Source organism: Falco punctatus, assembly GCF_963210335.1.
Source record: "Falco punctatus genome assembly, chromosome: 4".
Classification (NCBI taxonomy): Eukaryota; Metazoa; Chordata; class Aves; order Falconiformes; family Falconidae; genus Falco; species Falco punctatus.
The window spans coordinates 65,314,233-65,337,071 of record NC_137583.1 but is presented as its reverse complement, the minus strand read 5'-3'; the positions used below and the strand labels follow the sequence as shown (position 1 = coordinate 65,337,071).

At 39.0% G+C, this 22,839-nt stretch overlaps 1 protein-coding gene across 6 annotated transcripts in view; it reads left to right on the top strand.

Moving 5' to 3' along the window:
• CCNY (cyclin Y) overlaps nucleotides 1-22,839 on the top strand; it is a 141,692-nt gene that overhangs the window by 115,424 nt on the left and 3,429 nt on the right. For all 6 annotated transcript variants that reach the window (XM_080384343.1, XM_080384348.1, XM_080384344.1 and 3 more), the window contains 2 exons: nucleotides 12,316-12,482; nucleotides 17,070-17,232. In XM_080384343.1, coding sequence (XP_080240469.1) covers nucleotides 12,316-12,482; nucleotides 17,070-17,232 — 330 coding nt within the window. The remainder of the gene's footprint in view (nucleotides 1-12,315; nucleotides 12,483-17,069; nucleotides 17,233-22,839) is intronic.

Here is a 22,839-nt window from a genome sequence, read left to right as displayed (position 1 = left end):
TTGATACCCTGTCTGGAGAAGAAGAGAGCAGCATTCCCTGCTGGAGCTTATGTTTTCCTATAGTCTATCGGGCCATCCGTCAGAGAGCAATCTGATAGCCCTGTCTGTCACTTATTCCTGGTGGGATGGTTGCCAGAAGGCAGGAAGTCCATCTGTGGAGATCACAGTGCATTTTGAACAAGATGCTACAACTATACCTTTCTTTCACTCGCCCTCATTATTTTAAAATAGTCCTAACCGCTGCTTTTTACTGCCCAACTTATTACCACAGTTTAAGGTGTGTAGTTGAATGCACTCGCTGTTTGTCTTTTTACATGTCATTAGCCAGCTAGAAGCAGCAGTTACAGTTGGTTATATAGCAGTCTGTGTGTTCAGCACAGGAGCTGAGTAAATGTGAAACTTCAGACTGTTAGATAAGCTAGTCTCCAGCAAAAAGCCGGCATTGTGTTGCTTCAAGCACTTAATTAAAACATTTCAATTAAAGCCTCCACTATTACAGCAAAACCAATTTATAATTAAACAAAAAAAATTTAATTTTCACACAGCCTCCAGAGCTGCCAAGAGATTTCCCATACTGATAGGTGAAAAATTAAAATCTCAGGTTGAAACAATTAAATACTAATTCACATTATTTATTTATAAAATAATACCATAAGAATAGAATTAGTTTTAAGAATTGTGTTCTGATTTAAAGTCTTGCAGATAATGTTTTTTGGCCCAGTGAATAGCTGAACTGTATTCAGTGACCTGACTTTGTGAGAAAAATAATGTACAGGTGCTTCTTTGTCGACCCAGAGTATTCCCACCCTTGCTAAAACTGAGAAATGCCTGTCTCATTTACATGTCTCCTCAAATACAGGGGTGGCAAGTTGTAATTATGTTAATCTACTGATTGAATAGCAATTAAAAACGTGAACAGGAGTATTATCCATACCAATAAGAAAACAATACAGTGTTTGCATATCGTGAAAATTAAATACTTCTGCTTTGTTCTTTTGTTCTGTAAAAACAATCCTATTAACTAGACCTGAAGAGGACAGTGGTCCACGTTTTCTGCTTTGCCTTGGTATGACTTTCTGAGGGTTTTTTGCAAATAGTCTAAATCTATGGCTCCTGATACACTTCTGTGTCCTTAGTAGTTTCAGAGGGTAACTTTTGCATGTGCAAATAGGCAAAGGTGCTAGGTCTGTATGCTGTAGACTGATCAGATACCGTGATATGTAAATACGTGCAGTACGTCAGCTGAATGATTTCTGTGAAGTTGAGAGGAGCATGCTTTTGAAGTATGTTGCAAAGTTCATACTGTGACTGAGAGGATTTGATACTGAGAAATTTGAAATTTGAAGTTCGTAAGAATAAATTCTGCTTATGAAAAATAGGGATTTAATTAAATCCAGCCAGATGTTCCTGAGTTCTTATTGTACTGTTCAGTCGCATTTTCAGCAACTAGGACTAGGTAGAGAGAGAATTTTGAACTGTGTTGTGAAAATTACACTGTTTGAGGAAAATTTTGTTTTCTGTGTTTGTGGAGGAAAGGAGAAAGCTTTTATCTGAGTTCCTTTCGCTGAGATGTTTTTACTTTTACATGCTGATAAAATACCTTTTCTTTTCCTATTTCAATTGAAGTACCAAAAATCTGATACTTTAAAAGAAAACAAAAACAGGAAAGTGATCAGAGTCCATGGAGACACTTGATCTGCAGCCAGAGGTCTCTTTCAGCTGGCCCAGAATGAATACCAACCCTCGTGCATCTAAGAGGAGATGCAGATTCCTCTGAAGACCTTAGAGTACAATGCAAAATACTGTTTATTGCCTGGTTTGACACTGTCATTCTCCAACCAGCGACTGTAAGGGATCGTGAGAGCAGTTGGGTGAGCAAGGCAAAGCATTGGAAGCTGGGCTCCACCTTGTGTAAGAAACCCATGGGGAAAGTTGTGTGTATCCAGTATTGCTGGTGTCCACCTTTGTCCTGGGCTTCAAGCATTCCCTGGGAGGTGGCCAAAGCCCACCACTTTGCCACATCTGAAGGTCTCCAGGCACAGAGAGAAGGTCTCTCCACCTGTGCTGTGGACCCTGAGCCCCTTGGCAGCTGGCCATGTGTCAGGGTATGCTCCAGAGAAGACCGAGAGGACCAGGAGCTTCATACTTGTGTTCCAAGCACTGGTGGGCGCAGAAAACTCAGATTCTGGTCCCTGGTTTTACGGCTGTTGACTACAGTGTAACATGCAACACATGAATGATTATCAGTTAATACTTACGTCTGTTTAGTCAAGCCTTGCTTTAGGCCTGCTAAGCCTACACTTCATAAAAACAGAACCTTCAAGCTGGAGATTGCGAGGGAATTTTTTTTTAAAATCCTCAAGAGAAGAGAACGTTCAGTTACAGAATAAGTGTCTGTTGTCTGATGCATCTCTAAAGGTTTCTGTGTAGGCAAGGAATGAATACTGAGCCGGGTTTTAGACTGGAAAGTCAATGTTGCCTAGTAGTTTGAGAGCATTTTATTTGTATTGTAGAACTGTGTCTTAAAATGAGTGAATCGGGGGGTAAACCTGGAGATGGGTGACTTTTCTCTCAGTTCCATCAGTGTTTCCTATAAATATCTGCAGTGGTACTTCGCAGTTGTTCACATTTTCAGAGTTTTGTGACTCTCTTATTCTTTTTCAACATTTGGTCTCAAAAATAAAAATTGGATGAATTTGCAGGGACCACGATGATGTGATGTCCTTTTCCACCAAATGGATGGCACCAGACCTTTGTGGAACATTTTAAATACCCAGCTGGGCAACTGCAAAGCACAGTTATTTCTGGAGAGTTGTGGTAGGGAACTGGCTGTTTGCTTAGAACAGCACATATGGCAATTTAGTGATTGGATGTGAGCAGTAATTTGGCTATATGGCACCCACTACCAATTATAATTTTTTCTGTACAAGTATCTTCTTAGGTTCAAGGCATTGTGGCACACACTGAAGTTTTCTCATTAAAGAGGGAGGACTGTGTATTTCTTCATGATGTCTTGGGATGGAAGCTGTCTCTGTTAGTTATTCTGTGCTCCTGCAGCTTGTGTGGGTTAGCTAGTGGATACATACGGAGTTTAAATGGGAGAGGCTGGGAATGAGGTTATTGCAAATACACGTTCATTTGCACATTTTCAGTTATGGTAACTAAAATACTGAGAACATAGTCTCCTTCCTGTCAGTGTAAATCCGGTGAGAAATAATTAAAGCCACTAGCGTTTTATTGGTAAAATAGAGATAGAATTTGACATAAAGCAATATAAAAGCAGCATAAGAAAAGATGTTTTCCTGTTGCTGCTGCCTCAAAATTCAGAAGTATTCTAGAAATGTCAGTGACATACCTTGGTGATTGCCCATTTCTTTAGTGTGCTGAGATGTACTGAAACTCCACTTAGCTTCCTTGGAGGCAGTGCACGGCTTCTGACCTCTCCATGTTGCACCATAGGAAACTCTAGTACTTCAGACAGATATAATCACAGAATAATTTAGGTTGGAAGGGACCTCTGGAGTTCACATCTGGTCTGGCCTCTTCTAAAAGCATGACCAGTTGGATCAGGCTTATTAGGGCCTGACCAGTTGAGTTCTGAATTCCTCCAAGGATGGAAATTTCATAACTTTCACAGAAAACCTGCTCCACTGTTTTAGGGAAGCCTAAAAAACTTACTACCATATTTTGGATGCTTAGACTGCATTGGAAGTTAATGTTGAACAAGATTCAAAATGAAGTAAGAAAGAGAAACAAAACTTCTGTAAGACCCCACAGCAAGATTTTGATAAAATTTTATTATTCCTTTGGATTATGAAATATTGAATGAAATTACTTGATGCTTTCATATTTGGTATATATCCTCCTGAAGGGGTGGGAGTGAGTGGGGGAGGAAATAAACCTTCTCCAATGTTTTAACCTTTCTTTCTACTTGAGATTATTATATAATATACAAAGTATGCTGTAATGTCCCCTGAGATGGAAAAAAATGAGATCCTGTTTCATACTAATTAAAACTGAACTCGTAATCAAACGGATTCATGTTCTGTTGATGGGGATGTTGTGTAACCAACACTCTGCTATCCAGGATCATGGGGAGCGGGACATCTAGATAACTGGGACAACACTGGTTACTATCAGACACTTGGAAAATCCAGGATGGATGCACCCAACTGCAAATAATCATACCGGGGTTTAGTTCTGGCTCAGCAGTGGCTCTGCTCAAGCAGCGCTGCTGGAGCTTGGATGCTGTTGCTGATCCTGTTAGTTTGTGCCATGTAGCCATTCTGTGTCTGGATAAAAAAGGCCCCCCAGGACTAGCGGTGATAATGGATGGCTAAACGTTTCTCTACCGTGCTATTGCAAGTCCAAGTCCTGGGAGTTAACATCAGAGGCATGTAAACTAAGTCAGCATGGAGTCAGTTTGGGTCTGACAGATTTATGAGCTCAAGATACATGCTGAAACAAATTGGTTCTGGACCTGAAATGGCATTGGAAGCCATTTAACTACATTCCTGTGGTGCTGCATTTAAGTTAATGGACCTCTCCAGAGTTCATTGAACTTGAAGCAAATTTGGGATTATCTATACCCACAGAGTGGTAGTTTTGTTTAATTAATAGAATTAAATTCTTCTTAAGTCAGGTAAATGAATTCTTAACAAAAGCAGATCACCCAGTTGGTTTCACTTATGATTAAATAATCATTTGCTGATATTCCAAGTGTAAAGGTCAATTGTTGCAAAATCTTGGTGTGAATCTGTGGGAAGTGATGGAAAATAATAATCCAGTATTGCTCTTCTGAAATCTTAACTCTGTGCAGTGTATCCTCTGATATGTACTCAGGTTATTAAAATGTTGCCCATGAGGTGCAAGTGTTGTCCATGAAAGCTTGTTAGACTGACAGTCATGTAAAACCGTGTGGTTCATTCACAAGCACAGTAGACTAACAATGGAGGTATCAGACTCTGAGGTATTGAGTTTGTAAGTAAAAATGTATTGATGGACCAATGTCCATTGGTATTTTCCAGATCAGAATTGCATTTCCTTTTCAGCTAGGAATTATGTTAGAAATTAGTTTTGAAGATTGTAGTGTTGTTGGTATTAACACTGAGTTATACTTGTTCTTCGCAAGGTGTGAAAAATTCAGAATGTTACGTTTGACTGAAGCCACTGAGAGTTTCTGCTAACGTCACATCAGTAACTTTCATCTTTTATTTAAATAGTCTTGTTATCATTCTGTGAAAAATCTATAAACATACATTCATAGAATTAAGTGGGTCAATGGTACGTGTGATGAAGATGGCTCTTGGAAGCTATTGAAGTGGTTGAGGAGAACAAGGTGTATTAAGGCAGAATAAATCTCTTGTCCTTTTGGAATTCAACTTCTGGATGTTTAATAGAGAAGTGCGCAACGTTTTGCCACAAAAGCTTGCTTTCAGAAGAGACACTGCGAAGGATATATTAAATTGTAAACAAGTAATATTGGGATAACAGCTTCAATTTGTTTTAAGCTTTAATTTCATTCTTAAGCATGGGTACAGCTGCTAAAAGTGGGTGATGGCAAATCATGGCATTTATTTTAACTTATGTCTTCTAGATACTAAAATCTTATTAGATCTGGTTCTATAAAGGAACACCTGCTGAAATAATCCAGAGGAGATGAGGTTTTCAGACTTGTTTAAAAAATAAAAATAAAATAAAAGGCTTCTCACATTTTCTTCTGCATTTTTTGGACTTTTGATGTATAAGTAAATTTCTTGCATCATTCGGGGATACAAGTTACAATATTCTTTTCTATGCTGAGCTTTTAACATTCAGCTTTATTATATGACTTTACAGGAGCTAGTCCTGAAGAAAATGCAGAAAGTGTTTTGCTTTTGAAAATTAAGCCAGTGAAATTCATTACAACACACAATTATACTGAACCGCATAGTGTACACAGAATCCCAAGTTTGTTTGATACAAACCCCATATTTAAGAAGATGACCCCTGTACTTAAATACACTGTTCAATGTATAGACATAATTGCATACAAATGGCATTTCCATATGTCACACTTAGACAGAGGGTCAACATTTTCAGTGATTTTTTTTTTTTTTTTTTTTTTAATGAGGTGGAGCATGCCTGCCCCTGTGTGTGGGAAGACTTGCTTGCTTTTGCCAGCAAAAGCAGGTGCTGTTCTCCCACCAGCCACGAGTTTGTTTGGGATGAGTAGCGTAGTGACTAACCACCCACCAGCCTTCCTCTTCAAACAGGCTGAGAGCCACCTGGCCCTTCTCCAACAGTCTGCACTGATTCAGCACATCTTTGCAGCAGCCAGAAGCATCCCCCTGCAGTAGTGTAGGCTGCCGAGTGTGTGGCAGACTCTACCTCTCCTTTTTACTCTGATGTCTCATCAAAGTCAAAATCTTGGTGTCTGGGCCTAGTATACTGAAATGCTCTGAGATGGAAACAGTGCTCAAGAGCTCCATTTGTTGGCGATAATGAACTTTCTTACATTTGCGTAGGAGACAGGGCTCGCTTGGCTGTGTGTATACTGCTCTACGTCAGTACGGCGAGAGCTCCAGTATGTACCAGCCTTTTCTCTGTAGAGTCACCTTGTTCCCTCCAAACTGGAGCTAGGGAGAGCTAGAATGAAGACTGTGCAACTGCATGAGCTTGGTTGAAAGTTGAAGAACTGCACCAATGTGACAGTAGGTGTATCTTTGGGATATTTCCACATTAGCCGAGGACCTCAATACACTTTTACAAATGTTTGGTGCAGGAAGAAGTCTTGTTCTTTTTCTGGCTTCTTTTAGTTGAACACATACACTTAAAACACAACACTGAGTCAGGGAGGACACTGCAAGTGAACAAAACATAATGCTGTCTTTTAAAGCATTTTCAAGAAAGGAGCCAAAAACCTTTCTCCTTGCGAGGTATTTATCATTTCCAGTTTCTTTGGATGATGATACAGAGCCTCCAGCAAACAGTATGTCTGGAGTTAAGCCCAAGTTATCACCAAGGACTCAAGAGTGATTATTCATATCCCTCAACATACTACTAGAAGATGCTCAAATATGGTAACAAAGGTGGTATAAGAATAGTCTCTTTTCAAGTTCCTATTTATTTGAGAAACTAGCTTTAAAAATTCTGTGCTGGTGGGAAGGTAGTAGCAAGTGTTTGCTCCCTTTTTACTTGGGTGTGTAAGGTCATCTGCCATCCAGAGGGACCTTGACAGGCTTGAGCGGTGGGCACATGTGAGCCTCATGAAGTTCGACAAGGCCAAGTGCAAGGTCCAATGTCCTGCACCTGGGATGGGGCAATCCCAAGCACAAATACGAGCTGGGTGGAGAATGGATTGAGAGCAGCCCTGAGGAGGACTTGGGGATGTTGGTTGATGAGAAGCTCAACATGACCCCGCAATGTGCCCTTGCAGCCCAAAAAGCCAGCCGTATCCTGGGCTGCATCAAAAGAAGTGTGACCAGCTGGTTGAGGGAGGTGACTCTCCCTCTCCACTCTGCTCTCATGAGACCCCGCGTGGAGTACTGCATTCAGCTCTGGGGTCCCCAGCATAAAAACGACATGGACCTGTTGGAGCGAGTCCAGAGCAGGGCCATGAAGATGATCAGAGGGCTGGAGCACCTCTGCCATGAAGACAGGCTGAGAGAGTTGGGGTTGTTCAGCCTGGAGAAGAGAAGGCTCCGGGGAGACCTTATAGCAGCCTTCCGGTACCTAAAGGGGCCTGCAAGAAATCTGGAGAGGGACTTTTTACAGGGGCCTGTAGTGATAGGACAAGGGGGAATGGCTTTAAACTGAGAAAGGGTAGATGTAGATTAGATTTTAGGAAGAAATTCTTCACTGTGAGGGTGGTGAGGCACTGGCACAGGTTGCCCAGAGAAGCTGTGGATGCCCCATCCCTGGCAGTGCTCAAGGCCAGGCTGGATGGGGCTTTGAGCAACCTGGGCTGGTGGGAGGTGTCCCTGCCCATGGCAGGGGGGGTTGGAAATAGATGATCTTTACCATTCTGTGATTGTCTGATTCTCTGATCTGTTATAAATTACTCTCCTTCATGTCCTTCCTTACAATATAATTCTTTGTTCTTATCAGTTTACTTTTTCCTCTCTAAACGCCTTTGAATTTGAGCCCAGAACAAAATCCTTGGTTTTTTTCTACCACCACTTTTTTTTTCTTTCTCTTTCTAAGCTGGAGCTGCACCTAAGAAAGGATATTATTTTCTGATTTTTGTATGCTTTATGTATCTGTTCAAAATTACTAAAGCTGCTTGTGGGAAGTTGAAATTTAAGAGGTTTGCATTGACAATAAAGGGTTAAATTCAGCACTGATGTGAAGCAAATTAAGTTAATCTCCTAATTTAAGAGTGGAATGATACTATGGTTTCCATACACTTTCTGCTTACAAAGCTCCCTGCGTTAGTATGGTGTATTGCTTTAAAAGAAGTCTTTTGCTTCCTAGGGAGAATTCCAGGGAATGCTGTTTGTTCGTAATTTAAGGAGCAGTTTAGCTTGCTAAGTTAAACACGTTTTTTTCTGTGGTATAGTAGGTAAGGGGTTTGTTTACACAGGCTGCCTGGAAAGCAAAGGGCAGCCTTTTAAACGGAATGGTCAGGTAGTGCAGCCTCTGGTGAGATCCGTGTGCCACCATTTTACTAAGCTTTGTGTTTCTGTTGTCTCCCAGCACCAAATTTTATACACCAAATTTTTTTCTGAGTGATGCTTTAACTAAAAAGTCAAACTGTTTTTAAGTAATGAGCTTGACATATCATTTGGAATTCTTGATTTTGTGCTTAAATAGCGTTTTGCCTTCCTTATGAAGGGAAATAAATCTTTGAACAATTAGTGATATTGTGTTTTACAGTATTATAGGATAATTTTATGGTTTTCTTCAGCTTTAGAATGGCAGGCGGGGCAAACTATAACTAAAGAAGAAGTGGTGTATTCGGGAGTCTGACATCTGGCCTTTTGAAAAAATGAGCTTTAGTTTTATGATACCTTGCTACTTAAATGTTTCTAATTTTTTAAGGAATAAAACTTAAAAGCAACAGTTCCATCTGTGAGGTTTTATGCTGTAAATATTCTGATTTTGTAGCTGAGTATAACTTTGTTTTCATAGATTTTTGAATGTTTATTATGCTTGTCTTTTTGTGCCCAGTGATGTAGCTTGAGTTCAACAAAGTGTCATAAACAAGATTAAGGTTAATGCCTCGTTAACACAGAAAAATAGAGAACCTTTTGGGAAGTGAGAACACCAGAGGTCTTTTATTGATACTTTTTTTTTTTATTTGACCAGTTTGTAGTATCCAATATACTGTAACTATTCAGACTTTTTGAATATTCTGTGATTTCAAAAATTTGTTGAAACTATTTTGGCATTAGTAGTATCGGTGAAATCACGCTTTTCAAATAAGATTTCTGTACATCTGCTATTTTGTATGTACACTCCTTTTACGTTAGTAGTTGTGACTTGTTTAAAGTTAGTCCAGTATTTTTTTGAAGGTACAGATACCCCAAAACTTAGGATAAATCTTTTCTAAATGTTTTGTGGGTTTTAGTAATTACCTGTAAATCATTCATAATTCGTCTTAAAAATGTTTTAAATTGGTAAGTACAAAACATTATTTTAAAACAATGTTTTCAGTTTTTTTAGCAGCCCTGTATTTCTTCTGTTAGAGCAGAAGCAAATTTCCTTCAGTGTCTGTAGAAGAATAGGTTAAGGTATTTAAAATTTAAAACAAAATGCTGGCCCTTCAGAATCTCAAGCAGTATTCTGTTTTTATAAAATATACAGTCTTTCAGGTAGGTGTAGTATTTTGCATGTATATTGTACTTTCATCAGAGTATCTCATAAAACCTGCTAGTTTGTCAGTCAGTGTAGACGTTTTTAGTAAGAGTTCTGGCAGCCTATATAACCACCTAATTACTTTTTATCACAATGCAATTAAGAGGGTATTATAAGATGTATTACAAGGTGTGAAGAATAGGTTGGTTTTCAGTAAATGCAAACCCGTATTTTTATAGAGCAGCGTATCGGGACTAATTGTTGGTTTTGGTAAGTGTGTCTGTGTTGTCATGTTGAAGCACTTACAGTTTCAAGTTCTGCTCCTTCATGCACAGCAAGTTGTTACACGGATGAGAAGCAAAACTGCAGAACAACTCCACTTCCTTGATGCTAGTGGAGGCAGTACAAATAATTTGTTTCTGAATCAGAGCAGAATTTGCTAACTCAATAAATGACTGCATCTGTTTTTCCTTAAATCATTGCCAGAAGAGTGCAGTGAAACCTGTTTGGAACAACCTCACAGTGGACTGAGAAGCCTGTCGCTTGGGAGAGATTGGTCTGTTGAGGAGAAAAAATTTTATACTTACTACACATGAATTCATTGTAATACGACTGTATTAGTGACCATTACAGACACCGTAACTCGAGTTTTATTTTCCTTCAGTAAGAGTAGGAAGCAAAGAACTTATACTTTGTGGTGGGCACTTTGAATGAAAGTTGTCTAATATTGTGTATTTTTTCCTGTGATTATCTTGCTCAATACACCATTTATACTGCAGAGTGTCTGGGACAGTTCGTTTTGTGGGCTGAATATCTGTGTACACATATTCAGATGTTTAATATTTTTTTCATAAAATGTATTTTTTTCTGTAAAACTTTAAATTATACAACAGCTGTCTACTGTTTTTTATGATCTTGTACCAAACTCTTAATTACTTGTACATATTGTAAGTGTGAAAATCAGTGAACAAAACCATATGAAGGATATAATTGGTCTTGATATTACTGTTGACTCATAAAAATACATGAGCTTCAAAATACATTAATTATTATTTTTTGAGTATGTAATATTTTCTGCTACTGCTAGACTTTCCAGAAGCACAATCCACTGAAAGACCTCTGTGTGCTTGTGTGAGTGTGCATCCTTATAGAAAATTACAAGTGAGGTGTTCTGGGTTGGAAAAGTTTTTCCTCTATGTCCCCCCCTTTCCCCTTCCCATCAAATCCCTACCAGCCTGATTCCTACGCTGAATTTTGGATATATTAGCTATTCTTTGGGTATTATTTGATTAGGTGCTAATAAACATTAACTTAGACTGCAGGGGATTTATTATGTGTCCCCTCAGGTAGTATATGAAGTGTTTAAATGTTGTGGCTTGCAGAAGTATTGGGTATTGTTCACTGGCATGTAAGCATTCAAAATTGTTATTTCCCTGTCCCTAACTGGGGATAGGGTAGGGGGGCACACAGATCACCCCCAACCACTGTTTCTTTGAATGCATTTGGTTTGTCAGTCTGGTATTACTAATGTAATCGAGCTGCTGTTACTGATAGCAGGTACTGTTCACACAGCCCGTTGATGTAATGGCTCCCGTGAATCCCTGACGGATTCCCCCGGAATCCCCCCAGCGAATTCCCCCCAGCTGGGGGGCCAGCCTAACTCTGGGTTTGGAAGCAGAGGGTCGTGCTATACACCCTGCCTCCCCAGCAGCTTATTGGTGGGCCTTCAGAAAGTCCCTCCAGCGTCCCTTGTTTCATCAGATGTGCATATTTAATCCTGTAGTTTTTGTAAGTGGTGCCCACCCCCCTCCTGGAGGAGTTGTGGGCTGTGTGAGTTCTGGTGATGCTCGCCTGTGGTGGTGGCCTTGGGCAGGCAGTGGTGTCCCGAGGCTGTCAGTTCTTGTAGGTCCAGCAGGATTACTGTTATTTGTCTCTAGATCTTAACGATCCAGAGGGAACTGTTATGAATTACCTTCTTAGCACACACTTTTCCTCTCTCTTCAGCGTGCTGTTTCTGTGGTAGCTCTTTCTCCACCCGCCCCATAGGTGCCTGTAGAATCTCTTCACACTGGCTCGCCAGAGGGGCCCTGCATGACATGATGCCATATCTGATAACTGTCTGTAAATTACAAGTATAGTTGTTTGTACGATAGCTAGTAACTTATACTGCTAGTGTACCCTTGCCTTCCTCATTAGTAATTAGCATTTTATTGTTTACATTATTATTTTAATAATTTAGTTAAGCTATCATTTGAATTCATTCTAATATGTGCCTACGTTACCAACAGTTACAAGCAGAAAAATAGCAGGGGGTTTTAGTAGTATGATCAGAAGGCAACAGCCAACTAAAACATGAATTTATCACTCCAAGTCTTGAGCTTGGCACAAATGTATGTATTGAAACCTACAGCTTTCATAAAAGAATCTTCCTGAGAGCAGATTACCGTTTTAAAATTACTGTAACGGGTTTATAAGAATGATTTTCATTTCTACCTAATAGCAAAATAATTAAGTCTTGATTTTAATGTGTTTCCACAGGTATATCTTGAAAGGCTTTTAACTTATGCAGAGATAGATATTTGTCCAGCAAACTGGAAGCGAATTGTACTGGGTGCAATTCTGCTGGCATCCAAAGTTTGGGATGACCAGGCAGTGTGGAACGTGGATTACTGCCAGATCCTGAAAGATATCACAGTTGAAGACATGTGAGTGCAATATGTTTATCTTTGTCAATGAATGCCATGATCTGTGTGTATGAGGGGGACAGGAAGTTCTTTCATAAATTATATGAAGTTTGTATATTTGCATTGTATCTAAACATGGTGGATACTGATAGATGGCATGAGGTCTCCTTGACAGTTGCTTACACAGAAGACATGAATTATTTTTGTTTTCTCGTTGAAGTGTATTTTACCACTGGATGTTCATGCACAGTGATGAAAACAGACCTGCAGAATATTTAAATGTATGAGTTGACAAAAAAACCCACGTCCAGTGAGCCTGCATATATTCACTTCAGCAACATTTACTGCTGTGCTGGTTCTTCATACAGACAGTAGACTAACATGTAAGGCAGGAAAAAATATTGTTGTAATCCTAATAACCTTTAGATGATCACCCACCTATTTATTGCGATTATTCAAAATTAGTGCTTTTGGGATTTCCCCCCATCCCCATATCCTGCTGAGTTCATTTCCAAGATGTTAAAAATCCAGTATTTTAACTTGCAAAGAGAAATTTCCATGTTTTTTTATCCAATGGCATTTTTAAGAAGTGCATATTTTAACAGCACAGGGCGTTGTGATATCTGGCTGGTTATTCCTGAGTCGTAGTAAAAGTATATTCCAGCAGTAATAAAAAGAACTTTGGTAGGAATAAACACAATTAAAAACTTGATGTTTACAAACACTAAAATGAATGCTCATGTTGCTAAATAATCAAGTGCTTTTTTAGTTGGGTTGGCTGGCTGGTATTACATATATTGGCTGAAGTGCCTGGTGTTTGTGTCATTTGTGCATTCAGGGTGGAGTCACACACCATGGACACTTTCCGAAGTGCCCTTTCCTGAGCTGGTGTGTGTGTGAGAGCGGTACTGGGAGGGCTGCAGGTGGAATTGGCGCTGGGATGGTGCCAGGATGGGGGCAGATGCCTCAACAGGCCACTGTAGCTCATGCATTTGGAGAGTCATGTTTTCAGTCTACTGTTGCACATCATTTTTTATAAGAAGTAATAACGATAAAGTTATTAAAAAGATGTTCTGGTACAGTATCTGTGTGTTTCAAAGCTCTTAAGCAAAGTGTAGTGAGAAGTATATAGACTTGTGTTGGCTGTAACTCAACTGAAGTCAGGATCGCAGCCACTGAAGAGACTTTGCTGTGGATAACCACTCTGGGAGGAGGGAATTAAATGAGAAGAAATGTTTGTACAGACAGAACTTTTGTGAATCTCAGTTTGCAATCTCAAAGTAGTGAAAGGCCAAGCATTTCTGCTAAAGCAGACTTAATTTAGTTTCTTAATAGTTCGCTGTTTGTCAGATTTATAGCTAGTCTAAAAATAATCTGTGAGGGAAAGGTTGAATGTTAGGAGTCAGCTGATTGCTTTAAATCAAGCATGCTTGTACACAGCCAGATAAGACATAAATTGTGAGTAGCTGTCATTGTTCAAATATTAAGTGTTATCTCTAAATCTTGTGTTAACAAGCAATTTGTAATAAGGTGGGTTTTTTTTTCCCTAAGTCAAAGTGAAAAACACGAGTCTTGCGTTTCTGTGGTATGCTGTAGGTACTCTCATTAGTTTCGGGTAAAACTCTCATTTCAAAATAGAGGTGGGAAATACCACATAATGCCATTTCAGTATCTGCTTTAAATATGTAAGCTACTTTAAGGATGGTTGAAGATACTTCTTTTGCCACATAACCCAGACAGAATGAGGTTTCCAAGATAAAAGGGGTAGGGGGGTGGGGGTGGTCAAGAAGCTAAAATAAGGCCCTTCACATTTCTGTGTGCAATGTTAATCCATGCAAAACAATGTGATAATGCTTCTTTGACTGTTTTGAGCGTTTTCTGAATGATTTTGCTAAGCCAGTTTTCCCCTGATCCTTTTTTCATGCTGTTGGTTATTCAGTGGCTATAAGGGCCTCCTTCCATTCACTTCTCCTCCAAGGGAAATCTGGGAGATTTTAAAGTATTTCTGAAGCTGGGACAAGCTGAAGTAGAGTGGTGAACAGCTTGAAGCATACTGACAGGTTTGACTGTGCTGTATGACAGTATTAATCAGGAATGGTTATAAATACAACTTTGGAAATCGCTGATTCTCAGGGCTTTTTTTGAAGGCAGGTGATGAGGCATACTGTGATGGCGTGAAAGGAAACAAAAAAAGAGGTTATTGTTTTTGACAAACACATGTGATGGTGCTACTGTTAGGAGTTGCACTTGAGCTATATAACACCATTACTCACATGGCAGACCCGTGCTGCCATGCTAACATCAGCCCTCCTTCTGCACTGCACATTCCCTAAGCCACACTGTGATGAGTCCTTGCCCTCAAGGTTTTTAGCTTCTTAACTTTTTCTTCAAGATTCGAGGTTTCTCACAAACTGCAAAACCAGAAACCTTAGGGGAGCCTGTGCTCTCTATATGGTGCTTGGTGATTCGGCTCATTGGGCTTTGTGTTTGGGGCTCCTTGTGTATCCTGTACTAAAGATTTTGGTGCTTGATGACCTGATGTTTATATGCCTGCTGACAGTTTTTCCATTTTTTTTTCCCTCCTTTGCCTAGTGTGTTGGATTTTTTTTTCCTTCCTCATTTTTCAGGTAGTTGGGATAGTACAGTATTGTGGTTTTGAAGGGTCTAGTTCTGTATAAGATGGGGGCTTCTGTTGTTTGTATTAATAACACAGAAAAACTCTAGGTCAAAATCTTCAAGTGCTGTGAATCATCCAGCATAAGTGTATCTTAAAAAACATCGTGCAGACTTTTCAGTGTTTTGTAAGTCACCAGCAGTGCATTCAACTGTGCCTAAAAGCTAACAGAGGATTTGGGAGGATGAAGTGCAGTATGTATCTATAGTCATGTATGTATCATTACCTTAAATTTTTGTGTGAATTTGAAGAGAGGGTGTGGAAAAGCACGTGCTAAAGCAGCCTACTGTAGGTGTGTGTGGGAGGAAGGATATGGTGGTTAGTTAAATCACATTAGTTCAAATAAGAAATACGTGGCGGGGGTTTTGTTCTTTCTCAGCTGTAGTTAGTCTGCTGATCTTAACCTTTAATCTGGGAGCTAGAGGATAGTAAGAATCTGAGGCTATGTGTTTTTCTTAAAGATTTGGGGAAGGTCTTCAGAAGAGGTGCAGCCAATGTTTTTCCCCATTAAAATAGGCTTTACATTATCCATTAACATAGATCTCTAGGCTTAGTTTGCAGAAAATAAAATCTTGGCAGTATAAAAGGATATTTAAAGATAATCTTCTGTATTTATTGATAGACGTCTTAAAATGTAACTTTTTTAATTTGGATTTTTTAAAAGCTAGAATCTTCCAACAATGTGAATTCTTGCCAAAGAGTCCATATTCAACTTTTGGATAGTCTGTTAATGTTAATATTTATCATTACCTAAACACAGAATTCTGGCAGAGAGTGTGTGAAGGTAACGAAGGACAATGCTTATGATGTAAGTGTGATGTAAGAGTAAAGAGTGAGAAGGTGAAAAATCGGTGTTGAAAAACTGCTGTACCAGTACTTTTTATTTTTATCCTCAGATCCTTCCTCTTCTATTGTCAACTGCCTGCACATTCCTTGCACATTTACACTGCAGTCAAAATGTAATTTAAATGCAGTATCGTAGTCAGTCAATACCTGCTGGTAACACAGCTGTGCAGTCCTATACTTTTCAGCAAATATGTACAGCTTTTACCACACATTTATTTTTTTAATTTCTTATGTCTTGAAATCACTGTTTGAATATATCCTTTGTCCCTGTATAAGTATTATGTAGGATGTGTAGTTACCATACAGTTTATGAAGATTTCCAGTCCTTGATTTTGTTAATTTGATTATTTCTTAGCTTCCTTTTTAATCTACTGCTGTAGGTAATAATGTATTGCTATATCAAAGTATTCATAGGGTGGGAGCTCAAACAGAACCTCTGTTCCTACAGGTATTTTGATAGACACGTTTGTTGTGGGTACTGAAAAACAGCAATCACCACCATGAATTTTGATTGCGCGACCTAGAGAAAAATTGCTTCATTCTTTTCATAAAGACAAGACAATATGCTGAGATATTCAGGTTTCCCGTGACTAGTTCTGAATGATTGTTTATGAAAGGTTGAAGAAAGTAAATAAGTTATCCAGTGATTTAGGTGTTAGAGTAATTTGCAGCATTTATGAGAGATGTCTGACAAATTTAGGGCATGTCTGCATTTCGTGATTGCATAGGTGTGTGTGCAGATCCACCTAGTGGAGGCACAGCAGTAACTACAAGGAATTTTTTTTCCTGCTAGCTTTTCTTGCCCTGATTATATGAGCTAAACTGATAAAGGTGCCCTTCCACTAGCAAAAGTTTGTGTCTGGATTTAATTGGCATCACAGTAGCAGCTGCAAGGTGCATCATCTTTCATACTCATTGGCATATGTACATCAATGGAACTTGGTAGACTAGGTCAGACCTTAGGCTAAGATAATTGCATCTAGCAAGAATAAGAAATGAATTTACTTTATACCATTTGCAATTTAAAGTAAATTACATTCAGAATGCACAGCCTGAAATATGTTTCCATATTTATCTTCTTTCTACAGGAATGAGCTGGAACGCCAGTTTCTTGAGCTGTTGCAGTTCAATATTAATGTTCCCTCCAGTGTTTATGCCAAGTATTATTTTGATTTGCGTTCCCTGGCAGAAGCGAACAACCTGAGTTTTCCTTTGGAGCCCCTCAGCAGGGACAGGGCGTATAAACTTGAGGTAAGACACCTACTTTTTCGATTGCTGAGTTGAATATATAAGGGGATTTGGGATTTTTCCATTGTTTCTTCCCTCTCTTCCAAAATATTCCCATGAGATATACTAGAATATCATATGCCCCAATTTTCATGACTCTTTGGTTTGTGCTTTGGGTATTTGTGGACATGGGAACAGCTTTTTGGCCCAATTTGCTTCATACCTTTTCTTGCTTTCCAATTCTTTTTCAGTTCCAGTTGTCTGAACTGGCCTTGTGGAAGTACCCACAAGTTTTACAGTAACTTTATTCACGGTCTGGGTTTTGTGTGTTCATTTGGTTTCTTAGAACTGATTTTCAGCCTTAAAGGACAGAATATTAACAAGTACTGCTGAGAATAACTATTCCACGTGTTTGTTATCTGCTACTGCTCCGCTTCATGTGGATCCAAATCTGTTATCTCCTGTGGTGTTTTTCTCAGTAATGGAAAGCCAGAAATGAGCACACATCTTTAGTGAATAAGTCATGAATGCTGATGAGACCTGAATAGACCATGTGCAGAAAGCACTACGTGGGATGGTCTGGACCTGTGAAGCGCAGGGCACTATGAATTCCCACAGACACAGGAGGAATTTAAAATCATCAGCTAAGTGTGGGCTCTTTGCAAGACTGGAATCTTTTTTTCCTGATAGGAAGTTTTTCAAATAAGGGCATTGTTGTATGAGTATGTACGCATTTTGTTACTAATTTTGAAATTTGTCATTAGATGCTAACTACTTTTAACATGGCACATCTTTAATTATGTAACAGCTTTGCACTGGAGGTGGTTTGCCTGTGGGTTAAAGTGAGCTTTGCATGTTCTGAAACTCCTAGCACTCCTGTAAAATAGGCAGGCAGGCAGAACTATACACGTTTTTGTGGGAGGAAATGGTGTGTGGGAAGGTTAATTGACTTGTTTGTGACTGTAATGGAAGCAGAAAGTAGTGGAGAAAAAATTAAAGCAGATTTCACTGAAGTTGTATTTTTCATTTTTTCTAAATATTCTTTCTAAATCTTACGGATAGCTTCAATAGGAATGTAACTTTGTGTATGGAGTATGGTGTAAATTTGCATCAGATTTTGTTTCTGTTGAAGAGAATCTTAAAAAATGAAAATTAATTAGGATTGTAATCTTAAAGGAAGAGAGGTGGTTTACTGAGTTATGGGGGTCTTGATAATAAGTGCCATTACATATATTAAAATTGAGGGAAGAGAACTTTTTTAAGAGCATTTAGTACACAGTTTCCCAACACTGTCAGCCTGCATCGTACACGATGTATAACAGTGGGGTACAAATGAAGGTAACAATGATAGATCCTAACACCTTAGAAGACAAGAAAATGGGAAATAATTGTAAATACCCAGAGAATACTGGTGAATTTTCTGTACTAACTATACAGAGAAGGCAAATTAAAAAATAAATAATGGAATATTTTTCATTAAACCCGTATTATTAAACATTTTCTATGTTGGGGATTCTTTGTGCTGCTAGCAGAAGTAGGCCGTAAGCAAAACAGGCCGCTAGCCAAAAGGATGTCTTCAGGGAAGAGGAAGCATATCTGCTATGAAACCAGCTTGGTCTACCACCTCTTTGCCTCTGTTCCGTGGCCAGGAGGGAGGGAACTCCCTTGTTCCCTGTCAATACTTCATTTTCATTAGTGTCCCCTTGAAACCAGTAGACAGTATAATTTATAGCCTAGTTCCTTGAGCACAGTTAAGCGTTTAGCTTGCCAAGAGTTATCAATGCACTTGCCACACTTTTCTAGGTCTCTCATGTGCCGTTCAGCCCAGAGTTCTCTGTTTTTAAAGCAATTGCCTGTATTGTCAAGTGGAGTAGATGTAGTACCACACAGGCTGTGATATTTTTGATACTGAGAGAAAAAGCTGCAGTCTGTGATGAAAGGCAGCAGACTCATAGCAAATGTATGTATGCAGGGAAAGGATTTGCCTTGTGTGGTAAACTGAAAGGACCTTGCTCAGTCCTAAGATTTAAAACAACTTATTTACTGGCATTTGAGATCACAAAAGGTCTCGCATAGAGGAATGGTTATATTACAACACATTTTTGCTACTTTTGTGTTTTCAAGCTGGTTTGTGTATGCAAATACCATGAGGTTGACGTACCTGTGATGAAAAAAAAGCCCCAAGAGGACTAGTAAATACTGTTCCTCATCAAATGGAAATGCTGGAAAAGATCCATAAGCTTAGAGGTGAAATGATACCGCTTTCTGGAGCATCTGCAGTGAACGTTTTTTCTCGTCTAATGTTCCCACAATTGACACTTAAGAGGCAGCTTTGTCTTTTAAATGACTAAATGAAAGTATTTTTTTCTTTCTTTTCATCAGCTTGTGGCCTTAAAGTGTCCTGAATTCGTTATACCAGTGCACCTAGTAGCCAGAAACCACTTTCTTGATGCCTCTGGGGTTTTTTTTCCCATTGAATGGAATCATGCAAGTTAAAAATGACAAATACCCTTTCCTTAGATCATGTAGTCTGTCCACCTGCTGGTGCTGTTTGTTCCAACCAGCATATGTTGTAATGTGTTTTCTCCTTCCTTTTAATTATGTCTGTGTTTTTTTCCCATTGTATGGAATCGTGCAAGTTAAAAATGACAAATACCCTTTCATTAGATCATGTAGTCTGTCCACCTGCCGGTACTGTTTGTTCCAACCAGCATATTTTGTAGTGTGTTTTCTCCTTCCTTTTAATTATGTCAAATGTCAAGGCTTCCTTTGCTTCTCCTGAGAACTGTTTTCTAATATGGGAGATTTTTCTGCCAAGAAGGTTGTTGGATATCCAACCTTAATCCACTATTTTGTAATTTCCTACTCTTGCACCTGGTTACTCTCCTGTGTGCTGAGCTAAATATGTCAGATTCTGCTCTTTGGGGTAAGTGTACAAAACGTGTCTACCTTACTTCTGCTTGTGATCTTAGCACTGTGATCGTTTCAAAGCTAGATTTTGTAAGGGCATTCATTAGCGCACTCCCTGTCTGACTGTATGTTGTCTGAGCTTTTTATTGTTAGGATAGTGCTTGAGCACACAGTTCAAACCCTTTGAACTATGTGCTGTATTTTCTTGACCCTAAAGAGGTACAGTCCCATGGATCAAACAGACAAAAAAGAGGAGAAAAATAGTAAGTTACAAGTAGAGAGGTATCTTTATATTCCTCCAGCTTCCCATAGTCGCAGTGATTGATTGCAATCCTGTGGGTTTTGTATGTTCAGAACCTTCTTAGCCAGGAAGCAAAGGGAGAGCAAAACTCGCCTGCTCTTTTGTCAGGAGTAACCTGATTGCTGCTCTTGTCATTCTCCATAAATTAAGGAGAACCCCCATCATCACAACTTCTAGTTGTTCTAGCTATTTTAAAAATTTATTTTATTTTATTTTTTTACATCTTCCTTATATACAACCCTTCCAGACTTAGACTTGGAACTGTCTGTCCCTGCTAAGTTCTCAGTGGTTTGCCCATTGGGGTGTTGCTGCTGTCACAGTTTTGTGCCTTTGTGCATCCCTAGCAGTGAAACCATAGCCAGCCCTGATGCATTCCTGCCCTGCACAAACATGTACATGCAGCCAAAATTTATACTTCTACTACTGCCTTTCTCCCCGCTCCCTGTTCCTTACTCAGCCCCTTCACCAGTAACAGTCTCTATCTAGAGTCATAGAATTCAGCAGAGGAATGGACCTCTAGTTCTGTATGCATATATATAATGGAAGAATGTATACATATGCATTTTTATAGCTGATTACATGATACTACAACCAAGTCCAAAAAAAATTTCACAGTTGGGTAGTGTTGATGTTTTTAAGAACATTTTGATTTCGTATGGGAAGCGGTCACTTGCAACTGCCAAAAATTAGTTTCTTTTTCCAGCAATAAAAGCAACTGAAATACCAGATGTCAGAAAGGTGTTTATAAGCTATTTGGATTTATTTTAACTGAAAGACAATAATAAATATTTACAATTTTCTGGTTTTGCCTTGTTTCCCCATATGTTATGCTAAAGTTGATTAACTTGCCAGGTAGGCTGCAAATGTCAATTTTGTAAATTATTTGCAAATGAAGAGGCATCTTTAGATACAGGATTGCTTTAAACAGCAGCAAGTGTGTTTCATATCCATATGATTAATCACCAGAGCCTAGAGATGCCAGATATTGTGTCATTTCCAAGCAAAATTTCATCTTGGCTGACCAAGTGCCAGAACAGAAATTTTCCTTGTGAGCCAGACAATTCTGAAGTCATTACCTTCTCTGGTTGTTTGGTGCCTAAGGTAACAGCCTGATACGGCAGCTGAAAGAAGCTGGGCTCCACCTCAGTACACCTATTTGCCAAGCCATACCTTGGCGCGTTATTTCATGGTTAAACGCTTTTCATCTGTTGCAATTCAGTCATATTTAGGATTCACAAACTTTCTTAGTTCATTGAGTTCCTTGTTAAATTAAACAAAGTGGTGTTAAGCAGTTTTAAGTGAGTTAAGCTATGGTCTACAAACCAGCGGGAGTGTTTGCATTATTATAGTCTGTTGTTCTCTTTGTGTGCACCAAGAAAGAAAACTGAGTTCAAGAATGGTCTTAACAAAAGGAAATTAAGTTTCCAGCTAAAAAGTTACAGCTGGTCATCTGGTTTCTTGGTGGTGGTGGTGGTGGTGTGCTTTGTGTTGTTTTGGTTTTGGGTTTCGGTTTGGTTTGGTGGGGGTTTTTTTACCAATGTTTTGTGGCTGAATTGACCAAAGCTTTAGGTGAACTTGCTCTCAGATGTATGAGTAGTGTACTTCTGTCATACCTGCCCCTGGTCTTTGCAGGACTATTAAAAAAGGACTCTTCAGTGCTACAATTTGGTGTGCTGTAAAAATAAAGATCAAGAAAGAAACTGATGATCAGCAGAGTCAGGCTGTTTATTGGTACTGCCTTGTTTTATAATCAAACACTTGTACTGGTTTTGTTTGTACAGTACTTTTTATTAAATGCCTTATCTTAAGACACCACTCAAAAGCATACCTGAGTAAATAAAAATCCTGGTTTAGTTCACCTTATTTTTTAATTTGACCTTGAGTACTCCTTGCAGTGAGCTTTTTCTGCAGTTCTGCATGTTTGATCACCAGAGTTAACATCCCTACTGATGCCAGCCATAGCCTGTCCCAACCATATGAACTCTATAACAGACATGCTATTTTAGGGCAGAGTATATTTGTGCATACGAGGTCCATAATAAATATTTGTTTTAAACTTGGCTAAAAACAGTAGAAGAAACGTAAAACACTAACTCCAGTGTAGTATAATAGGAGTTGACATTTAAATAATGTTTTTCTCTCTCTTTAAATGGTTTTTAACATTTCTATGTATTTTCAATGCAAATTAATTTGTTCTGAATGTGAGTTATGTTTCCCACTGGCACCACGTAAGATAGCCTGATCACACAGAAATCACCATCTCCTTCTGAAAGGCAAGTAAACATCAGCTCTGTAAGCAAAGCAGGGCGAGTATTCTGACAGACCATTTATCAGTAGAGAATACAGTCACTACAAAACATTTTAGGAAATAAAAAAATTAAGAGTCATCCTCTTTATAAATACTCCAAATATCCTTACAA